Source organism: Lutjanus erythropterus, chromosome 22, assembly GCF_056507025.1.
Source record: "Lutjanus erythropterus isolate fLutEry1 chromosome 22, fLutEry1.hap2, whole genome shotgun sequence".
Classification (NCBI taxonomy): Eukaryota; Metazoa; Chordata; class Actinopteri; order Lutjaniformes; family Lutjanidae; genus Lutjanus; species Lutjanus erythropterus.
Window position 1 is genome coordinate 11,293,462 of NC_139338.1, and position 22,627 is coordinate 11,316,088.

The 22,627-nt window shown below is 38.1% G+C and overlaps 1 protein-coding gene across 3 annotated transcripts in view; it reads left to right on the forward strand.

Annotated features, from left to right (window-relative positions):
• The window catches only part of tbc1d22a (TBC1 domain family, member 22a), a 159,428-nt gene that overhangs the window by 96,595 nt on the left and 40,206 nt on the right, over nucleotides 1–22,627 (forward strand). For all 3 annotated transcript variants that reach the window (XM_084711034.1, XM_084711036.1, XM_084711035.1), the window contains 2 exons: nucleotides 5,798–5,873; nucleotides 19,253–19,380. In XM_084711034.1, coding sequence (XP_084567160.1) covers nucleotides 5,798–5,873; nucleotides 19,253–19,380 — 204 coding nt within the window. The remainder of the gene's footprint in view (nucleotides 1–5,797; nucleotides 5,874–19,252; nucleotides 19,381–22,627) is intronic.

Here is a 22,627-nt window from a genome sequence, read left to right on the forward strand (position 1 = left end):
GACAACCCTGCAGCCTTTGTGGATGGATAGAATGAAGGGTAGAGTTTAGAGAGTAAAGCAAAACAAATCTGGTAACAAATGTTTTGAGATTCATCGAAAAGCTACATTTGGTCTGCATACAAGAACTATGAATAAAGATGCACCTGAGTTGAAGATGTTTCAATTTAAGTGAAGATTTTTGTGATCTTTCAACTTTTTCTGTTCAGTGGCTGTAGCTGCTCATTCATTCTGAGTACCTGCTCCATCTCCTGTTCAAACATGCTGCTGTAAATTTTGGCAGAAAGTAATAAAATATGATACAATCTATAACTCCCTTTGTGGCAGAAAAGTTTTTGATGGAATGATGTAAAAAGAGACGGGATGAAAAGCTAAAGGAAAGACAGAGCATGTTGAATCACTAATGCACCAGAAATGATGAGTCATAGTTTTAACAACAACAACAAACTTTGTTCCGTACAAGCAATTATTGTATAAGTTGAGGGGCGGAGAATGTGACAGACATATAGACAGAAAAAGCAATGAGGACGAGCAGAAATGTGATCAAGACGGCCAGACAGAGCGATATGAAATGAAGAAGGCGCAAGACTGAGAGTTAAAATTACCCTGACTGAAAAGCGACTAAGAGAAACAAAGGTAGAGAAAGTGTGCAATTAACAAGACCTATAGAGAGAATTCAGACTGTAGAAAAATGCTACAAGGTGATTTTGAACCAGACGGACGGAAAGAAGAAGCTGGTGAGAGAAAGAAAGGGAGGAAAAGAGAGAAGGAAGGGCAGTTGATTAAAGCCAGCAGCTTCAATAATGCAAATGTAATTACTTGTACTGGCCCTCACACTTGCTTAGCACCTAACCGCATTAACACTGGGGTGGTAGAAAGAAAGCGAGCCATGGAGTTGGGGAAGCTCAAGAATGAACATAAAGACAATGCACAAATACATAAAATTAACAGAACGTTAATGTAGAACAAGAAGGGTGATTGGAGGTGAAGAAGAAATGTGTGAAATGAAAAAAACAAAAAAAAAAACCCAGTGTGCATGAGAACAGAGAGGAACAGAGCCTGACAGGTGTCATGGGAAGACAGGAGGGAAAAAGAAACTAATTCCTGCACACAACTTGGTAATTTCCACTCTCCAATTAATGTCAAAGTTACTGCAGCATCAAGAGCTGAAGTTGGGGGCCGGTGAGGCTGCTCTGCTCAGTTAGGTGGGGAGTTTTAGCAGCAGGCAAAATCCTTGCTGTGTTTTGGTATTGAGACGCTAAATCCATTCCTTCATATTAATAATGCATATTATCCCATTCAGTGCACAAACACACACACATACAGTCCTTTTGTAAGCTGTGGTGCTGCAGCACAGTGGAAGTTGTTTCAGCAATTCTGGTGAGTTTAAGCTGCTCTCAGTTGGGTGCACGTATACCATTATGTATTGCATATATTGTACTGCAGTGGAAAATAAACAGTAAAAGTTTACAGGCCATGGACAATCTTATCTAAATGAGGCGCTTGGGTTTGCTGCAGTATTGTTGTGATTTTGGACAAAGGTGCTCTGATATTATAGTCTGACCAACGCTGGATTTTTGAGGCCGATTTTAACGCAGTTTCTAAATCACCTCAAACCCAGTTTGGATTTTCTGTGCTGCAAAATCGTGTTAGATATTGGCTGACTGTTGCACAGGTACTCTGATATTCTTAATTTATTCTGTATTTGGATCCCCATTAGCTTCCCGCATGTGGTTGCTAGTCTTCCTGGGGTCTAAACAAAAACAAACCAAAAAAAAAAAAAAATTAAAATAACACAGTTAGTGCCCGACCAAGGCTGGAATTTTTGGTGCTGATATCGATATTAGGGGGATATCTATGTCAGCCTATAGTCTTTATACAAAATAATGTATGTATACATAAACACACTTTTTGCAATGAGCCTCGAGACAAACACTTGTGACAAAGATATGTCATGGAGGAAGTATTTTATAGTTTAACAACAAACATTTGTGTCCAGAATCATATCATAGCACTGAACCAATAAACTTTGATTGGTATTTTTAATAATCATAAATATCTATGAATAAAATAACAAAAATAGAGCCACTTACATGTACATATGAAACCTAGCTAACAAATAAAAACATAATGTTGCACATTATGGCTTTATTTGATATTATATCGACTGATACTGGATTTCTGAGGCTGATATTAACACTGTTTCTAAATCACCTCAAGCCCAGTATGAAGTTTCTGTACTGCAATATCTTGTTACTTATCATCCGTCATATATGCAGACACCAGTATTCTTTATTTATCCTACTCTATATTCTTTATTTGGATCCCCACTAGTTACCACAAAGTAGTCGCTAGTTTTCCTTTAAAATAATAGTTTAAATAAAGCAAGAAAATAAAAACAATATATACACATGTATATGTATATTGTATAGTTATATCTGTAATAAACCAATATCAGCCTTCTGTCAGTCCAGTCTAGCTATTGTTTTTGATATACAAGTTATTGTTGTATGTTAACAATTAGGGATGTGTATAGTTAGTACTTTATCAATGCCAATATTGATACTAGTACTTATTGATACTCTTGTTGATACTAATTATTATGATTTGGTGCTCAAAATACTTGCTTTTTTGCAGAAATAACAAGTTAAATTGTTTCTGAATCATTGCATTTAGCTTCATTTTCATTAAATTTATTAAAGTGAGCCCACACTTTAAAACATTTTACCCTGTCAGGTGTTTTATACAACATTAAATACAGATAGCCGTATTGTTTGTCTAGGAGCTTATTGATATATTGGTAGGGACCAATTTGGAAGCAGTTCTTGATACCCATCTCTGTTAATATTGTTGAACATTCTGTTCATTTCTGCTCAAAATATTAATTTGAGAACACGCATGATTAAATCCTGCGCAGAAATTATGATTTTTCTCTCAGTGAGCCCTGTAGATAGGCAAAGAAAGGAATCAGACAGAAACATAAACCAATTAATTGTGAGAGATAAAAGATGAGAAGGAAGAAGACACATTTAGATTTATGGAGGGATGAAAGAGCTGTGAGATGCTATAGATGGAGGACTTTAAACAAAGGCAGGAGAGAATGCAGTTTCTACCCTGCCAGTCCCTGATGGACTCAGGAGGACACGCACGCCTTGGTTCTGCTGAGCCTGAAGGACAACTGGAGCTGTTTATTGCTAAATGACTCCCCCCTCCCACACCCCCACCTCTCTTTCTTTCTCTCTCTCTCTCTCTCCTCTCTTTCTCCTTCTCATTTTCTCTCCCCATCTCTCTCCATCTGTTGGATACTTTGCCACATCAGCTGTTCTCCAGCCACACCGAAATGACCCCTCAAGGAAACGTAATCCTCGCTGTGTGTGTGTTTGGGTGTACACGCACACACAAAATGCTTATGTGTCGTTCTCACTTGTATTGTATTCTGCAAGTTCAACTAACCAACACTGCCCACTCCTGTGATCATATTCAGGTTCAGTTATTGTCTTCATATCCCAAAAAACTCCTAAAATATCTTCATTAAATGATTTCAGTATTCATTCTCAGGTATATATTAAAAGGCAGAAACATTGTATAAACGTTGCTTTTTGCATGTAAGCACAAACATAATGCATACTTACTTGCATGGTGTTCATACTTTGCTACTTTTTAACTTGTTCAAATATAGTTCATATAATAATCTTTTTTTTATAAACTCAAGTGCACATTGCAGCGCAAAACTTCCCATAATATATACACTGCAATCGATAAATAATACACACCATCTGTCTTGTCTACTGGTTAGCATAAGTTAGTTTTTTCTAGACTTAGTTTATGAAATTATTTTCAGTTTTCGTTCGCAGTTTAGGCAAGAAAACAACCTGGTTAGGTTTAGGAAAAGATCACGGCTTAGGTTAAAATGGACCCATTCACAATGTCAGGAAGCCTCTCTGGCGAGTACTAGCTTATCACAGCACAGTATTAGTAGCCAGTCACAGCGCAGTAGAGCAGGACTAGGTGGAACAGACTAGAGAAAAAATAAAAAGAAGAAAAGTCTTCTAAGGGCTCAATCAGACCGAGCACACTGCCTTTTTTGTTGACACCGTTAAAAAAAGAGCAGCGCAGTGCTTTTTTTAAAAAATATTGTTGCTCGGCAACTGTAAAATCATCTTTCTTAGACCAACCATGGTTTTGCTGTGTAAACTCAGAAATGTACCTTTTTATTTTGGTTAGCCAGAAGCAGGTAACTTCTGAGTTAGTGGATAGTTAACAACCTAAACATCTGCAGAAAAGATAGACAGGTGGACGGCGCTTATTCTGACTCTGATTGAGGGTGAGAGGTTGTTTGTGAATATTATGGTGGACAGAGGGAAACATAGACTCATGGGAGAAATCAGAGGAGAAATCACATGGACCACTTATTGGTACAGTTAAAAGAAAACAACTTACCCTAATTTTTGAGTGCAGTACAGTCCATAATTGTTTTTTTGCATCTATGAATGTTCTCTCAATTAATCTGATTGGACAATGGGAATAAACACTGGCCTTCAGAGCTCTCAGGCAAAGACCTGAGGCGCTCCCAATGTCTATTGGTCGCTTTACCAGCACTCAAAATGCTTAATGCCTGTAGAAGACAACTGGAAAAAGAACCAAAGCCAAAGCCAAAACTGTGCTCTCTCTGATTGGGCCTTTATACCCCACATTTTTGTGTCTCATTCAAACCTAATTGCACAAAAACACATCTAAACACATGGCAAAAGCAACATAGCAATTGAGATTATCGCATTAGCTGCCAGGAATGCATTAAAATAAATGTTTTAAGAGTTACAGTGCTAATAAAAACTTAGTTACATAATATCTTTGAAAAGTAGCAGCAATGCAGCAAGTTAATAATTAAATGACCATTTAAGACATTAACAGCCTGTTGTCCATCTCTCTACATGTGGTCTTACATGTGGCTCTAAAAATCACTCCTACCGTCTAATTTTCAAGCTCTGTTAAGCAGCTGCCATTATCCAGTCGAGATGAGGTGCAATGACTGCTTGAAAGGGACAATAGTGAAATGAAACCTCAGCCTTCAGCCAAGAGCCATCAGCTCTTAGGATTATTTTAGTGTTCCACCACTTCACACCAAATCTGAGGCCAGGACCCACTCACAGTTCTTACAGCCACATTCACAGTCAGCCCTCTGTTTTGTCTTCAAGGCCACAGCCGCGCATGTTTTGTCATGCCAATGTTAGTTGGGTGGCCTATTTTCTCTATTTACTGTTTTAAAAGGTGGCTTACGCTTTGTGCGAGGTGTGAAATGGGCCTTGGCAAACACTTTAGATCTGTAATGGCTACTGCACTTTTCTGAAAATGATTCCTCAAAGTGAAAATGTGGAACTTTAAACCCCTCTGAGCGTGACTCCCCGGCCAAATGGCTGCAAAACGTCAATGTGAAACAAATCATGTTAGTTTTCTCAACAAGAGATCAATTTCACAGCCTGTCTAAGAAATTACAGAGAAATCTGGCAAATATTGCTGTAATAAAAATATCTGCTTGATCTCCTTAGCTCTTGTTTTTATCACTTTTTCTTGTACTTTTTGTTCTGTAGTCCTTCACAAGATCCTCTGTCTAGTGTGACCTACGTACTTGTTGTTACTTTTAATGGTTTGTCCATTGTGTTTGAAGCCTTTTTCATTCCTGCAGTAATTCGCTTTGAGAGTCTGTTTAAAAATTTCATTTAACAGACCTGCCATTGTAAAGATTTTCACCACTGTAGATGGAGCCTCTGCACATATTGAGTCTGAATTTTCTTTTTCTCAGGACAACTATACATTTGCCCAGCCAGGCATCCAGAGGAAAGTCAAGGCCCTGGAGGAGCTGGTCAGCAGGATTGATGGTGAGTCATCTGCCTTCGCTCCATCCATCCATCCATCCATCCTTCCACCCATCCATGAAGTACTTTCTGCACGCAAACCTGCCATTTTGACTCGATTTCCATTTACCTCTTCTCTTCTCTTCTCTTCTCTTCTCTTCTCTTCTCTTCTCTTCTCTTCTCTTCTCTTCTCTTCTCTTCTCTTTTTTTTAAATTCATTTTTGATTTCTTCTCCCTCACACACCAACCAACACAACACAACAGTGGCCATACATGACAATGGCTTTCATTCACATTTTTTTCTTAAATTTGTGTGAAAACCTTGAAAATTATAATGTGAATCGTTTCTCTGGTATTTTCTGCATACTAGTTGTATTTTCTTTTCTTTTTCATGTCCTAAACTTGAAACAATTCATAGTATTTTGTAGGTATCAGCGGGGTATTTCCATGTCCTTAAAAAGTCTAAAACCCCATTATCTTTAATTGAAAATTGAGATAAATAAAAATTTAATTTACCTGCTGTTGGGACCAGGTAAGTACAAACGAGGGGGGAACAGCTGTTAACTTTTCTTGCTCCATATTCCTTAACAACTAACTGCTAGCTTGCTAAAAGGTAAATAAATCATTGCGTTGTTGGTTAGCTATTTTAAGCTTTAGCTAGCCTTAAAAAGTCTTAAAGATTCTAACAATCATGTCCATTTCCTTAAAATGTCTAAAACACAATTTTGACAATGTAAAAATGATTGAATGAGGAAGTTAGGATTACTTTCATAAAGCTTCATTAACTTCTGTCTGTTTTGGGGAAAATTTGTATTGATCACACTGTAACAACTACAAAACTAAACCAACATCGACCGAATGTTAAATGATGTTTTTATCAATACATATTCCAGAAATATGAGAATAGTGATTAGTCTGACAAAGGGTATATGCACACATGTATAAAAATGTACTAAAAGTTTATATGTGATGTGATGTACCCCTAGATAGACGATCCGGTGCAATAGTCTTCCACATTCCCTTCTTCCAACATTTTGTGCCTGAACAAGTCTGTGTTTTGCTCCTCACTGTAGCAGAGATGAAGAAGCAGTGCAACACTTGCCTCACACCAGGAATAAAAAAAAAGATAATGGCAAAATGAAGTCATGTCACTTCAAAAGTTGCCTTAATGAGGATTTTGATCCCCAACTTTGACTTACAGTTTTCTTAACACTTGAGCTTCCTTTGATAGTTTGAATTCTTGTGTTAGAACCAGATACACACCAGGAAGTAATATTTGTTTTCACACCTTCTATCTTCTGCTGTTGTGCGTCGGTTTGTAATTACACAGCGCTGCCATCGTGCCTCGCTAATTTTCATTCCGCCCGGCTGTCGGGGAAATGTGTTCGTGCTGCTGATTATTAGCGCAAAAACAATGGCCTGCTGAGGGCTGAGTTAATGTGTGTGCGCAGAGTGTTCTCAAACACAGCTCAGTGACATTTCACACCCACTCGCAACTTAGTGTTAATTAGCAAAGGAGCTCTTTCTTCTGTATCCCCCTTGTCTTTTTCATTTTGTCAAAACAATAAATGTGTAAATACCGGTCTATACAAACTCACCTTTGTCTTAGAATGCATGCAGCAGTGGCCCACGATGCATTGTGCAGAACATGGTCTTATCAAAGCAAGCCTTTGTACAATGGTCATGTTCTCGGCTAACCTTGGTGCTGTCCGACTATCCTGTCACCCGCTCTGTCAGCCAGAGGGAGGGGAGGACTCACCCACTGCATTCAAATGGATAGAGAGGGAGTGCATACGTGTGTGTGTGTAGGAGTGTGAATGTCAGAGAAAGTTAGTGTGCATATGCAGGCCTGTCCGTTCGCATGTGTGATTGTAAGAGAGTAAACTTGCCGATAGAAAGGGCATGTGTGTGCGAGTGTTGGTGCGTGTTGTCTGTGTGTATAAAAATAAACTGATATACTGTAAAGGTATAGGAAACTAACAAGTATTAATTAAATGTAAGACTAGTTCTGATCAGAGTTTAACAAAACTAGGTTCAGATAAGTAAAACCAGATTCAAAATTTAGCAGAGCTCTGCTGCACAGTTTAAACCCTAACCCTCAAGCCAAAATAAGATGTGTGGAGATGCCTGCTTACCAACATTAAAATAAATACAAATTAAATTTGCATGCTGGATGGACTTAAGTAGTGTCTGAAATCATTCACTTATTCACTTGTGGGGATTTCTATGTAGAGAACGACACAGTGGGCTCATTATATAGTGAAGAAAAAACACTTTCAGACATTATTATATAGGCTGGTAATTACATTATTGCCAGTGTTTTCCTTTCACAACAATGCATGATAATATATATTGCTTACTTAGTGACCATCAGTTGTACACTACTTTTCACAACACACTGTGGGATATTTTGAGTCCACTATATAGGAATAATTCACTGCAAATTCAGACACCACTGCAAATGGTGACCTCACTATATAATGGACTAAATGGTAGTGAATGATTTCAGACACAGCCGAAAAGATAGGAGGGTAGCCGCAACTTTTGGCTGCAGTATATTCCTTAATTAAATATTACATTGTTTGCTTGCAAGCAAAAAGGTTCATTGTTCATTAGCTAGTCAAAAAGTAAAAAAAAAAAAAAAAGAAGCCATGATGGCTCGGCAGAGAAGCTCTTAATTTCTCCTCCTATAAGAAAAACTTTTGGGCCAAATTAAAGGAACAAAACAGAACAGGAGATTTGATTACAACAGCAAAGTAAGGGGAAAAAAAAGACTGGCAGACTGTTTTAACAGATCAACTGGATAGGACCATAGTCTGTCACTAAACATTCTTCACGAAACTTGTTTTGCTCAATATATTTTAAAAGGGCAGCCATTTTTAAAGTTAAACCTCCTCAAGTCTAAGTTTAAAGTTAATACTGGATCATATTTTAAATTAGAGTTTACAGTTTTGTTACAATAGCATTAAATTTAATTTAGTTTTTGAATTAAACTAAACTGAAGTGCAAAGAGCCATATCAATTGAATAGTTCTTAATTTTAAGATAGTTTCCCTGGTTTGGGAAGTACTCATTTAAACTAAAACCAGGATTTCGTTGGGTGTAAAAATTAATCATTGTTGGTGCAACCCAGCCTAAGTGTGTGTGCATACTTGTGTTTGTGAGTAGACTGTATGTACTGGAGTGTATATGTGTGTCTTTTCTATGTTAAAAAAGAAGTAAAAAGGACAACAAAGGAAAGAAAAATGAAGTCCTCCAACCTCTCCCAAGCTCCACCACACCCCAGTGAAAGCATAAAAAAAATGACTCAACATTTTGACTGTATCTTATTCCATAAGTGCCCTGTCATCATAGCTGGGGCAGAGCCATTTTATACCTCGCTAGCTTGACATTACCCCCTCTAATGAGATCACAGATAGCTTTTATCTTGTGTTACAGGATTGTTTTTCGCCCTCGACATAGCATCTGTTTTGGGAACAATGGCCTCTCATCATCTCTTCCAAAATTACCTATCAGCGCTTATCAGATGCAGGGTTATCCAGAGTGTTGTACTGCTTGATAAAGGGCGGGGTCCTGTCTGTTCACAGGCAGATACATACTTATATTTTCTACACAGATTTCACCCCTGATAGAAATCATAAGTTGTGAAATCAGACTTTATGAGAGTGTTTATTTTATTTTGTCTCTGCGTGTAAATGTTTCTTTTGAGGTTATTAATCCATTATATTACCAGCACGAGTAGTATTTAATCTTGCAGCTCATTAAATTTAGATCTTTGTACAAAACCTGTTGCAAAAATGAACAAATCTTTTATTCTCCATTGCAGTGAGCTCTAGTAACCTTCCCAAAAAAAGCAAAAAAAAGGCTGTAACTGTTGCTATGGAAACTCTGTTTCACCGTGGTATGAGTTGGGTATCCGACGCAGAGACATTAGTAGTTGATGGGGTATTTGTTAAGACAATGGTTGGATGGCGGGAAGGTGGAACGAGGGAGCTCGTGATGCTTTGACCTCAGCTCAGTGTTTAATTGCGTTATTGTTTGGACTACTGAGTCAGTAGGGAGAGGACATTGCTGATATGTCTGTGTCTGTCGCCGTCTCTCTTCCTTCTTTAAAGTGACTGCATCTCTGCTGTATATCTGTCAGACACAGGGAGACCACACATATACTGTGCAGTCACAGACGGGAAAAGAAAGATAATGTTCAGTGTTCTTATGACTGATCCCCACCATCTATTACCTGCTATATGTTTCAGCACAGTGGGGGAGGAAAAAAGAAAAAAAGTGTGAATTGGTGCCGCGAGGCCTCAGAAATTTTATAACAATTTTCTTCCTCTTCTTCTCTTCCTCCTTATCCCCATAATCCCTCCCTGTAACCTAACTTTTTCTTTTTTGGAAGCCCCTTTAAAATGCATATATGACGCAGGGTTGTCCTGATTGAAGTGACACAGCTGGATGCCCAGAGAAAACAAAATTTCTAACGCACAAGTACAGTACATACAAATTTATGATGTTAATAACTTTTTGACAATTTGACAGTGTATTTCCTTACTTTTGATAGGCACCGCTACATCACTACATAAGCATTAATAAACTGACCGAAGCTAGGTCAAGATCAGCTTTTTACATATTTTCTAAAATTTAAATAATTTGCTTTGTCAAAGGCAGCAGATATTTCTAACAGAATTAAAACTGCATGATTTTTAGAGTCTCAAGTCACCAATAAATCACAAGGTTTCCAGGATGAGGTTTGATGTCCTGAATTGTCTGTGAAGGACTCCCTTCTCCCTCAAGTGTTATGACTAATGCTGGGTATACTACACCATGCTCAATAACTTTAAGGTATCTGTTGAAATAACTCAGTACCAAGTAGGTTTTGCTCACAACCAATCACTGTGTTCTTCATGAAGTAGAACCTTCAAAAAAGGCTTTCGTATGAAGTACTCCATTGGTATGGGTATCAATTTAAGCACTTTAAGGGTACTGGTATCATCATTTTTGAAACAATATTCTGCCCGAGTTTTGACAGAGATGGCTGTGACAGAAGTGCCTTTTCCTGATGTGCAACAGAAAGCTGAGACTCAACTCAAGTGTGTGCAGAAGAGCAGATAGACAGGTTTTTAAAAGTGTCTCTGTGTTCAGCTCTCGGTACTTTTGTAGCTTCTAACTGAATCTCTGTGGTTTGAATGATAGATTCTGTCCTGTGTCCATGTTTGTGCTTCCAGATATCCATTTTATTTTACTGTTTCATATTTGCTGTCAGCTGGATAGGAGTTGTGTTAAGTTACTGCTGATGAACATCTAACATTTCCTGATTTTTGCTGATCTTGGTCTTTTATTGTGAAGAAATCATAGGAGGTAAAATGTGTATCCACAGTTCACTTTCTCGACTAAATACAAGGACTTCATCGTGAAATACGCACCTTTAGACAAGTGCAAACTCCACTGCAACTTCACCTTCAGTCTTTTACTATGATCCTTGTGCTACAACTGATAAAATCTGCTAGCGACACTTGTCATTTCAGCTCACAAAATGAACAGTCACTGGCAATAAATGAAGAGCCTGCTTTTGTCTCTGTCTGCTACCAAGTACTCATTGTTTGAAATATTACTGAGAGTTCTTAGCTGTAAATCTGCCTCTGTTGTTGTTGTAAACTTCACTGACGTTTAGCGAGAATGAAAAGCTCGAGAGGCCTAGCAACAGTAGCTAATGTGGACGAGGATTAGCAAATGGTCAGTTATATCCAAAGAATAAGTCCAGAGATGGGCAAAAAAGTATTTCCTCAGTTATTTTGCAAGATTCTGGTCAAAGAAAAGCAGCACGTGTGTAGGAGAGGAGCAAAATAGTTGCGAAAGTTACTGGTGGAGGTGGCAAGCCTTCATCGCCTCCACTGAGAAACAGTGGAAATTAGCCTGACCAGCTTGGTGTCATGTTTCCATCAGACCTGTGCCCTTCCCCACTGCAGACAAACACCAGATGTCAGTGGGTGTCAGTGTTTTTTCTGTCCAGTATAAAAGTGTCATGCGTTCAGATGAGCATTCATGCTCAGTCAACTTACTCAGTCTGACAAAGCTAGAAATGTTTTGTTGCACAAAAGACTCTTTTATATTGAAATAGTTTCTGCAGGGGTTCTTTGTATGTTCAAATTTTATTAGTTTCTTGCGGATTCAGGACTATAATTTAAGCTCTAATTGAACTTGAAGTAAGGAGGCCAAAAAACCTGCAAAGATTTGCTAAAAATGATTACAAAAATCAAAGCTATTTATTTCTTTCCTTTGATTCTTTTTGTTGAAAACCGTGGGTGACATTGTTGGAAGACTTTAACTTTGAAATTTCTTTGTTTTTCTCACTGCTTGCCCCTCCCTCAGACTCCCCCCCATCTGTAATTATCCCACTTGTAATACGTGACGCTAACTTCCATTAGCCTTGCTCGACGCTAGCACGTGTACCTCCTCAAAAGACAAGCCACTTTGTCGGCATGTTCCTCTGATCTCTTTATCTCTCCCTTATATCTTTCTGTGTATTTGTTGCATGCAAGTGCATTAGCACTAGTTCATCAACATGCAAATTGCCCAAAGGTGAATTTATTTATGCAAATGAGAGGACGCTCTGGCAGCGCACGCTCTTAGACTGAATTGTGTAAAAAGGGCCGGTAGCTGGATTGTGAAACTATATTGCACAGTGAATGGCAAGAAAGGCTACAGTGTGTTTTATGAGTTTGAAAAAAAAAAGTTAATTTTCTGTTCTGTAGCAGCATTTGCTTTTCTGAAGTGGCCATGCATTTAATGTACATGGTATTTAGTTTTTACTGAGCTATTTTGCTTAATGTGTTTGAGTGTTTTTTTTTTTTTTTTTTTTTGGCCGGATCTGTATGTATACATTCACATGCTGGTCTTTTTTTTTAAAAAAAATCCTGACATTTTTAAAAGCTGTATTCAGTTCATGTCCAGGCTTGCTCTGGCATCTTTCAACCTGAACCGAGGTCAATCATACAAACTTTTCCCGTCTTCCCACACATCCACCATAACCTCCGTCACCAGCATCACCCCCTATAATGTTCATGCCCTCTGAGCTTTCTGCCTACACCAATTTAACATACTTCACATCCTGTATGTTGCATTTATTTAAAGACATTTACACATTTTACTCTACAGTTTTTTTTTCTCAAATATTCCACACCAAACCTTTGGGAAAGTTATGTCACTACAGAACCATCTTTTTTTCTGCTGTCCTTTTAAATTTTTCTTACTCTGGGCTGCAACACATCATATAAAACAGGATAGGATTTCTAACATTACGTGGCATTTCTGCTGTGTTAATCATGCTTTATGAACTTTAAACTGTTTGCATTATCTGAGATGAGACACCCATTCCTTTGTGTGGCAGACAAAAAAATAACCAGATACACTATAGTGTGTGTAACCAGAAACATGCATGGAGAAATATCTTAAACACAGGTGGATGAACAGGCGGATGCTTGCTCAACATCTCCCTCAAGCAGTGAATATCCAATCATAGCATGGGAGCCTTGAGTGAAAAGAGCTTTTTAGGATGATACTCAGAAGGGGTTTTGATTCTCTTTTACTTTTAGCCGTCTCCAAAATGTAAAACCACAAGAACAAAATTGTTAGAAATGGATAAAACGGCGCTCTGTTGCCTGTTTTTTAGTATTTGTTTAAATCTGTGGTAAAGCTGTCAGGACTAAAATATAAGAGAATTGGGTAAAGGTTACAGTGAGATGAGTACATTCATACATATATAATGTATATGTATGTAGAAGGTTCTGTTGGCAGTGAAAGAAAAAAAATGATTGAAAATAAAGCAGATTTGTTAGAACAGCCTGAGTGAAAATGAAATGGTGAACAAAAAAAAACAACCAGTAGGAGAGGGGCAGAAAAAAAAGGTGTGTAACTGTAATTACGTTTTGTACCAAGGAGAGCATGAAGTTTAGCAGAATTGGGCTCGTCAGCAGAATCCTGGGAGCCGCTCACTAGTCACTGTATGACCTCTGACCTCCTGCTGTCCACCCGCGCTTCACCAGCCACGGGCTACAGTCCACAGTGGAGAGCAGACTATCTGGCTTCGTGGCCTCCGTCCTAAACTTTAACCAGCGGTAGGAAGGAAGACAACGCTCATCCGTCAATCAGTGTCTACGAGAGGTGTCATCCTTAGCCAGCCTCAGCCCCCGTGACTACGCTACCCAGCATGCTGAGCACCGTGCCAGCTGGACAGCAGCCCACGGTTAAAAAGTCACTAGTTTTAATGCTTCATTTTTTCCCTCTTGTTCTCCTCTCCTCTCCTTTTCCACATTCTTAGAAATAAGGGTTCCAAAACTGTTCTTCTGGGGTCAAGAGTTCTTTGTAAGACTAATGGTTCCATTAAGAACTCTTGTAATTTGAAGAACCCCTTTTTGGAAGAGTTTGTCTAGGGTTTTTCATACCATACTATAAAAGGGTTCTTGGTAGAACGTTCTTGGAATATTAAAAGGTTATTGGTCGAACTGCCTTGGTTGGTTCTTCTTAGCACCTTTAGAAAGCGGAAAGGTTCTGGGCAGGCTCTAGATTGTTGATATCCTTGAAAATTCTGTTATTAAGGTTTTGTCAAGGGTTCTTTGCGCCATAATAGAAAATGTTTGTCGGTAGAACTCCAGTGTGGGTTCTAGATAAAATCCTACTTCCTACATGGACAGGCTGAAAAACCCCTTTATGGTTCTAGTCAGCATCTTATATTTCTAATAGTACCCTGTGTTAACTTCTCATGACAAATGACTCTCCCTTGCACCGCTCCCCTTCATAGTCCTCCTCTTCCTCTCTGTGTTTGGTGGAGTTGCTAATATTAGGCAGAGCAAGTTCATTAGTGTAATTTAACATTGTCTAAAGTTGTTCCACTCTCTCCCTCTCTGTTTGGCAGCTAGCTAAGATCTGTCACCATGATGCATTCGCTGTTAATGAGCTTGCCTTGTTTATGCTTTTACAGCAGCATGTGATAATTAAACTGCGGAGAGGAGTGTGAAATAATCGCTTTGTGTTTATTTCACACCCTGCTCATGTGGTGGAGTGTGTGCGTAATTGTTAAACATGCATGTGCGAGCAAATAGCAGACAGGTGTCACTTAAGTGTTTGCTGTCTGTGTTTGAGACTAATAATGTATGTGTCCTTAAGTAGAAATATTTCACTAAATGTTTCACCAATTAAAGCTTTATTAAAGCTGTAATTGGGAGTGTGTGTGTGTGTGTGTGTGTGTGTGTGTGTGTGTGTGTGTGTGTGTGTGTGTGCTTGTCAGTCAGCTCTGATTAAGAGCATGGAGTGTGAGAGAAGAGGATGCTATAGTTCCTCCGTAACTGGCTTTTCTCATAGATTCTCTGACAGCTCTTTAATTACAGCTCTATTATAAAACTTGTGTGTGTGTGTGTGTATGAGAGAGAGAGAGAGAGAATGAGTGTCATGGGTTTGATGACTAGGAAATCGCTGAATACAGAGTGGTATTTTTAATCCTTTGTTATGTAAAGAAGCATAAAACAAACATTTATCAAGAACAGAGAAAGGAACAAAGGCAGCCGCTCTCCGTGTCACAGCCCCATATGTGGTAGATTTTTGGCTGACATCGCCGCGTCTCATCCATTCTTCTTAGCCAGCGTTCGTGCCAGCCTGCCGCGCCATGACACTGACACTGACACTGACATCGACATCTGAACTCCACATTGACACCGTATTGAGACGGCCAGACGTAACGTGTGGTCCTCTCTCTGTGCAGGTTGTTGGAAGTGAAAACGTAATCTGGACCTGTTATAATTAGGAGGAGAAAAAACATATTTTATGGGTATAAGGAGACAGATGTGGATGTGTAATAACCAGCTGATGTTTATGTTTGGAAAGTCAAACCCAACAAAAGAAACTGAGTGGAAACTGCCATCTTGACTGATGATTCTATTCAGCTGTTTCTTAGTGTGTTTTTAGCTGTTATTGATACCAGATAAGTTAGATTAATGTGCTCAGAAGAATCCATCATATCTACCTTAATAAGTCCAGCAACATTCTGTATTTTTTCTGTTTGTCAACCAACTCCATAAAAAGGTAAAAAAAAAAACAAACAAACTACAATATATGCTAATAAATATGAAATGTGAAGCCAAAGTCTGATGTGAAAAACAATAATAAAAACACATCAGTGAGCTACAACAGGGTGACATGTCTTCTTGTAGCAATGAACACAGAAACTGTTTATTTTAAACAGTCCACATTCACCACTCTGATGCTGGGAATATCACACCAAATGTGTATTAATCAGCTGTGAAAAATGGTTCCAAAAAATATACTTTTTACTCCCATTTCAGTAACATTTGCAAAAAAAAAATACCCTGCTGTTTTACAGGATTATAGTCAGGGTGTCAGTGTTCCAGTGAAACAAAGAAATCTTCATTATAAAAATATAACTTCACTGTTTTAAAGCTGTATTATGTAACATTTCCACATTAAAACATCTAAAAGTGTGTGACATGTTGTATATTCTGTTGAGTTGTGTACTTACATTATTCCAGTTGTTTCTAACAATGTTCAAATGTAGAGAAATACATTATTTATTTAAGGTAACTGTGCGTTTCCTGGTAGCTGTTACTGGCTAGTTGTTATTACTTGCAGGAAAACACCGGATGTGACGGAAATCATCCAGTGTGACTAAACACAACATGAATAAAACTATAACCTCGTCCTTGAACATGATTTCTTCCTAAGTCATGTCAGTTTTTCATCACCTGTGGTGATTGAACAGTGAAGAACCCACACCACTTCACAATGTAATTTAACTATGTCTTTTGTTTTTTTATTAATGCGAGATAGACCGCTAGCGGCAGAATTTATATATAGTGCGTTTAAAGTCACTCAGCCCTTCATTCCACCATCTTTGTTATACATCACAGCAGAGTCGTGTCCGTCCGGTGCCTTCCTCTCCAGGTTAGCAGCTGGGCATGTTAGCTGCTGTTGTCCAACCGCAAATAACTAATACAATATTTAACCAGCACAAAATTGATGGCACACAACAGATAAACATCCACCACTGACATGGTGAATGCCATTTTATTTGCCAGTAGGCTTACTGCAGTCAACAAGGCAATAAATCAGCTAATACGTATGCTCAGCCAATAAAATGAATAATATACATTATTGCCAACCTTACCCTTTAAGTTAGGACAGGCACTGGATTTGTTTTGAGTATTAATGTCACAGTGATGACTGGTTACTAATTCTCTGTCTAACACACCAGCAATTATTAGTTAATGTGACTTGTTTATAAGCCCCTCTCTGCCTGAAATTCAGCAATCGCAGCTTAAATAAACTAAACATCAAATTACAGTAAAGGCACACTGGGACTTGATTAATATTCCAGAGGTGGGTCATCAAATATTTGTCATTCTCCTTGGTAGCTGCCAAAATACTGTTTTTTTTGTTTGTTTGTTTTTTTACTATTCCCCTAGGAAAACCGTATGACAGTTGTTACACAGAGCTCACAGTGTAAACAGGAAATGTAAACAGGAAATGCAGCCTGCCTCATATAAAAACCTAAAGGATATATATTAAAATAGGAAGTGTCTGTTGTGACAGGGTTTAGATGTTGGGCAGGGATGTGGCTAACAGTTAATATTTATGACTTAAATTAATACTGTGGTCAGAGGAGAAAAATCACACATATATGCTTTGTATGGGATTAAAATCAGTGCTGAGCTCATGCAATATGAAAATCACCCTTTATCCCTCTGACAAAGAAGATAAATCGTGACAATTTTGTTAAAACCCCACAGAGGCTTGAAGAGGTTTTGCACAGATTGACCTTGTGTGTCAGAAATGGACAAAAATACAGTTTTAATCAGCTCCTACTGGAAGCAGTAATGTCAAAGAAATAATAAACACACACTCTGTACGTTACATAAACATGCCTCGCGTCCTCACCTCTGGATGTTATTGACCTACGCTATATGCACTCTGTTGCTCAGTGCACTGACATCCAATTGCTTTGGAGCCGCATTTAACAATGAATACAATCTCTTTTCTCATCTCAGTTTGGTGTGTAGCTTTTCTCAGGCAATTCTGATAGCTCTGTAATTACATCTCTATTATGAGGAAGAGGCTGTGTGCGAGTGTGACACTGACTGCTGTAGTTCTTAACAGAGAGGGGAGTTGTGATAGAATCTGTCTGTGTTGTTACTTGTTAACGTCACCATTTCTTTAACGAAATGTTAATTTTGACAAGATTTTTTCATTTCGTTTTAGTTTTAGTCACTTCCTGAACATTGTAGTTGAAGGCACGTTTTGTTCTTTCATCTGTGTTTTGATTTAGTGAGGATTTAGTCCGTGGGATATTTGTTTTCTCAGACACTTTAATGGATTTTGCTGAAGAATATTTCTCCTGGCAGCAAAAATTCCAATGAGAAGTAAGCAGACCTTGAACCTGGGCTGAGAATGTGTTACTTTCATTCTTTCATATCATATAAAATGAATGCAGAAGTCATTGATGTGTTATTATTGGTTATTACCAGACAAAACAGACTTTTTATATATTACTGAGGACTTCGGCTAAATTTGCTTCACTCAATTAATTTAATAAATCACCAGCAATAAAAATGTGTAAACTGCAACTGCATAAAGTTATTAGGAAGTATGTTAAATGTTCAAGTTTGTGTCGTAGGAAATCATGAATTATGTTTTAGAAGGAGATGACATTGGCTCTGTCAAATTTAATGAAGCGTTAACAGGGAATGCTTCCTGAATCCACACTGAACCTTGAGCTAACGTGATACTAACATTATATTTAGTCCTAAAAGTGACTTAACATATACGGTACATGTTATCAAATCAGTGAACTTACATTACACCCATTTTCTTCTTTTCAGATTGGTTCTATTTTTTGGCACATCTGTCCAGAAAGTCAGTTTTTTTCCTTTCCTTCCCTTCCCTTGATGATGCACTTGCATTTTAAGTGAGATGGATTTATTTGTGCTCTGAGATGACCTTATGTTGTCTGTGCGAACAGAGCCAGCTATTTCATCTTGCCTTTACTTGTCAGGGCATAATGAACAGCAGTTTCATTGTAATTTTTGTTGTCAGTCTTATTTGTTATTTAGCTTGTCATCACAATGTAGTAATGAAATAAAAGCAACAAACACAGCAACAGAAATTTCAACAAATGCTTATCGTTGACGTTTTTGTTGACAAAATTAACTGACTATAGCTAGAAGCTGAGGGACATCTGCATCTCTATTATTTTTTTTAAATTAGTCTTCACATAAATGTTGATGCAAGAAGTTAAACCTTAAGTTTAACTTACATAAATGTTTGTGTATATGTATATATGTGTGTGTGTATATATGTAATTTAAATTTATTTTTAATTGATTTATTATTGTTATTTTGACAGAGTCTGTGCACCGCCACATGCAGCAGTATGAGGTGGAGTACTTGCAGTTTGCCTTTCGCTGGATGAACAACCTCCTGATGAGGGAGCTGCCACTACGCTGCACGATCAGACTGTGGGACACCTATCAGGTATTCACACACACACACACACACAGAAAAGCTACTGTTATTGTTCTTTTTGTAACTGTCCACTTCTATCTATCTGGCTCTGCATGAGATCTCAGAAATGGGGACATTCTCTGATAATGACATCTGTGATTGCCTCAGAAGTGTTGCTTTTTTTATTTCCTACCATTATATCCCTGCCAACCCGAGTGGCATGATGCAAAATAATACAGATATTTTTTTTACAAAGGTGTTTAATCATGCCAGCTTTCTCTATGATAGTCTTAATTATACAGAGCTTATAATACAACTCAGCTCCATCACACAGCCACGCAGCTGAGAAGTTTACACTGTAGTGGTTAGTTTAACAGGATGAGTTGATTTGCTCAGTGTGAGCGCAACACATATGGAGTGAGCTAGTGCTGAGTTAACACGTAGTAAAACACTGATTCCAAAAACATTGCGGAAAATGTAAATACAAACAGAATGCAATGATTTGCAAATCATTTTCTGCTTATACTCAATTGCATGCAGTACAAAGACCGTATCATTCTGGATTTGATGGCTGCAACATGCACCAAAAAAGTTGAGGAAGGAACAACAAATGATTTGGAAGGTTAAAAAAAAACACCAGGTAAAAGGGATAATTGGTAATAGATTATCATGATTTGGTATTAAAAGGTCATTTTCGAAAGACAACTGTTTGCAAGCAAGGACAGGGCAAGGTTCACCACTTTGTTAAAATTTTCTGTGAGCTTGAGCTCATCTGAGATGGACTGAGGCAAGGTGGAAAAATGTGCTTTGGTCTGACAGGTCCACATTTCAAATGGAAATCATGGACATTGTGTTATCTGGTCTAAAGAAAAAAGAACCAGATTGTTATGAGCCCCAAAGTTTAAAAGCCTGTGTCTTTTATGGTATGGGGGTGTGTTAGGGCCCATGGTATGAGTAACTTGCATATCTGTGAATCCACCATTAATGCTCAAAGGTACATAAAAGTTTTGGAGCAACATATGCTGCAATCCAGACTCTTTTTTCAGAGACATTCCTGCATATTTTAGCAAGACACTTTCTGCACGTATTACAACGGTGTGACTTTGTAGTAAAAGCATTTGGGTACTAGACCCGTCTCCCATTCAAAATGTGTGGTGCGTTATGTAGCATAGAGACCCCGGACTGTTGAACACTTAAAGTTGTATTTCGAGGAAGAATGGGAAGGAATTTCACTTTCAGAACTTCAACAATTAGTGTCCTCAGTTTCCAAACGCTTACCGAGTGTTGTTAAAAGAAAAGGTGATGTAACACAGTGGTAAACGTGCACCTGTCCCAGCTTTTTTGGAACGTGTTGCAGGCATCAAATTTAGAATGAAGTATAAAGGTAATCAGTTTGAACATTAAATATCTTGTCTTTGTGCTGTATTCAATTGAATACAGGTCAAAAAGGATTTGCATATCATTGTATTCTGTCTTTATTTACATTTAACACAACGTCCCAACTTGTTTTGGAATTGGGGTTGTAGTTGAACAATGAGCAGACAGAGGATGCAAGGACAGAAAGGTTCTGCAGAAGATTTGTGGACGAGGGATTGTAAAGGATTAGTTACTCTCCGCACATGAAACAAAAGTTTTTGCTATTCGACTTATGGTTTAATTTTAATTTTACAGCTGCTCTGTTCCTTTGTGTATATGTGTGTGAAAGTAAAGCCTGTTACTGTGTTGACCCGCGAGAGAGAGCAGGATCTTAATCTCATCCAAACACATCTGGACATTCTCTTTCTGCTGCCCTTTCACATTTACACACAGCTTAATAGGCGGCGCCTACAGTTAGGCCAGATTGTTAACCTCAGTTGGCATTGTCAATAACACCTAATGTCTGCTATTGATTCTGTGGAGTGTGTGTATATGCCTGAATGTGTGTGTATAGTCCAGGGGCTTGAGTTAAGTACATATAATGGATTTTCCAGTTGACGCAGAGGTTGAGAGTGTAATACATGTGATCGCACTGTTTGATTAGATGAGGGAAGTGGAGGGAAGGAGGATGAAGATGAATGGAGAGTTAACTAGTGTCACTTTCACCTGTGGTAGTTGGTTTCACAAATGTGTTTATGTATCTGTGCTGTTGTCGTCTTAGCGACAGTGTCTGCAGCTGTCTGCCTCTCTTATTCCTTCTACTGCCTGTTTTCAACATCTTCAGCATCACTGAGAGTGTCTGACTCATTTCTCACACTCACCTCTCTGCATTTTGTCCTCATTTCTAGTTTAAGGCATTGTTCAGATCATTTGAAATGGAAATGGGGTTGTATGAGGTCTCGAACCATAGTCAGTGTTACAGCTACAGTAGATGGTGGTGGGAAATCACGGTGTGAAAGGTGTAATGTATAGTTATTTACCATTTATACAAATGTAATCAAGTAAATGATGAACTTTCAAAACCGGTACCTACTATATATTTGACTTTTGGTTGCAGTTATGAGAACAAGAGTAGTTAGTAAATGGGAGAGTAGAAACTAATTTAGATGGATAAGAGATCAAGGAGTGAAGTGGATTGTTGAAAGTAATGGAGGATGAGAGGGGACAGAAAGAGAAAGGGGTGGTGGTGTCAAGTAAAAATAGACGTGAGCAAGGAGAGAGAAAAAGTGGAGAGAGAAAAGTGGAAGGACTTGAAATAAAGCCACACTGCAGTTTACAACTGAAGTGCTTAGTCCACAGTCTTCAACAAACCATAGCTTGGATGAATAAATACCAACCGAATCTTGTCTAAATCTTTATGAACTCTGACTGAACTTTGGGCAGCATGAGATAGATTGCAACGGACAGGTAAAAGCCAAGTAACAGCAAGGATGGTATTTTTCTTTTCTTGCCTCACTTGAATTAAAACGCCCTGGCCATTTTTTTTGTGTCAGACTTAGTTTGTCTCCTGAAACCTTGAACGCTGATAGGACTCAATTTCTAGCTTGTAAAAAATACGTTCTGCTAATTACATATAATCTTTTATTTTACGGAAAGCTCATGCTGCACGCATGATATGAATATTGATCAAATATAATTGAAAAATACAGTTTTCTTATCATTTTTGGAAACTTTGAATACTTTTTATTTTTAGTTTTACATAAATTGCTACATTTTAATCATGCAGACTATTCTCTGAGCACTTTCAATATTTCCAATTTTTCAGTATTACCATTCCTTCAAAAGATTCATATTACTATAATCCTACTTACAGTAATTGATCCCTGCCGGTAAAGATTCTCTTCACTTTCTCTGTTCTCGA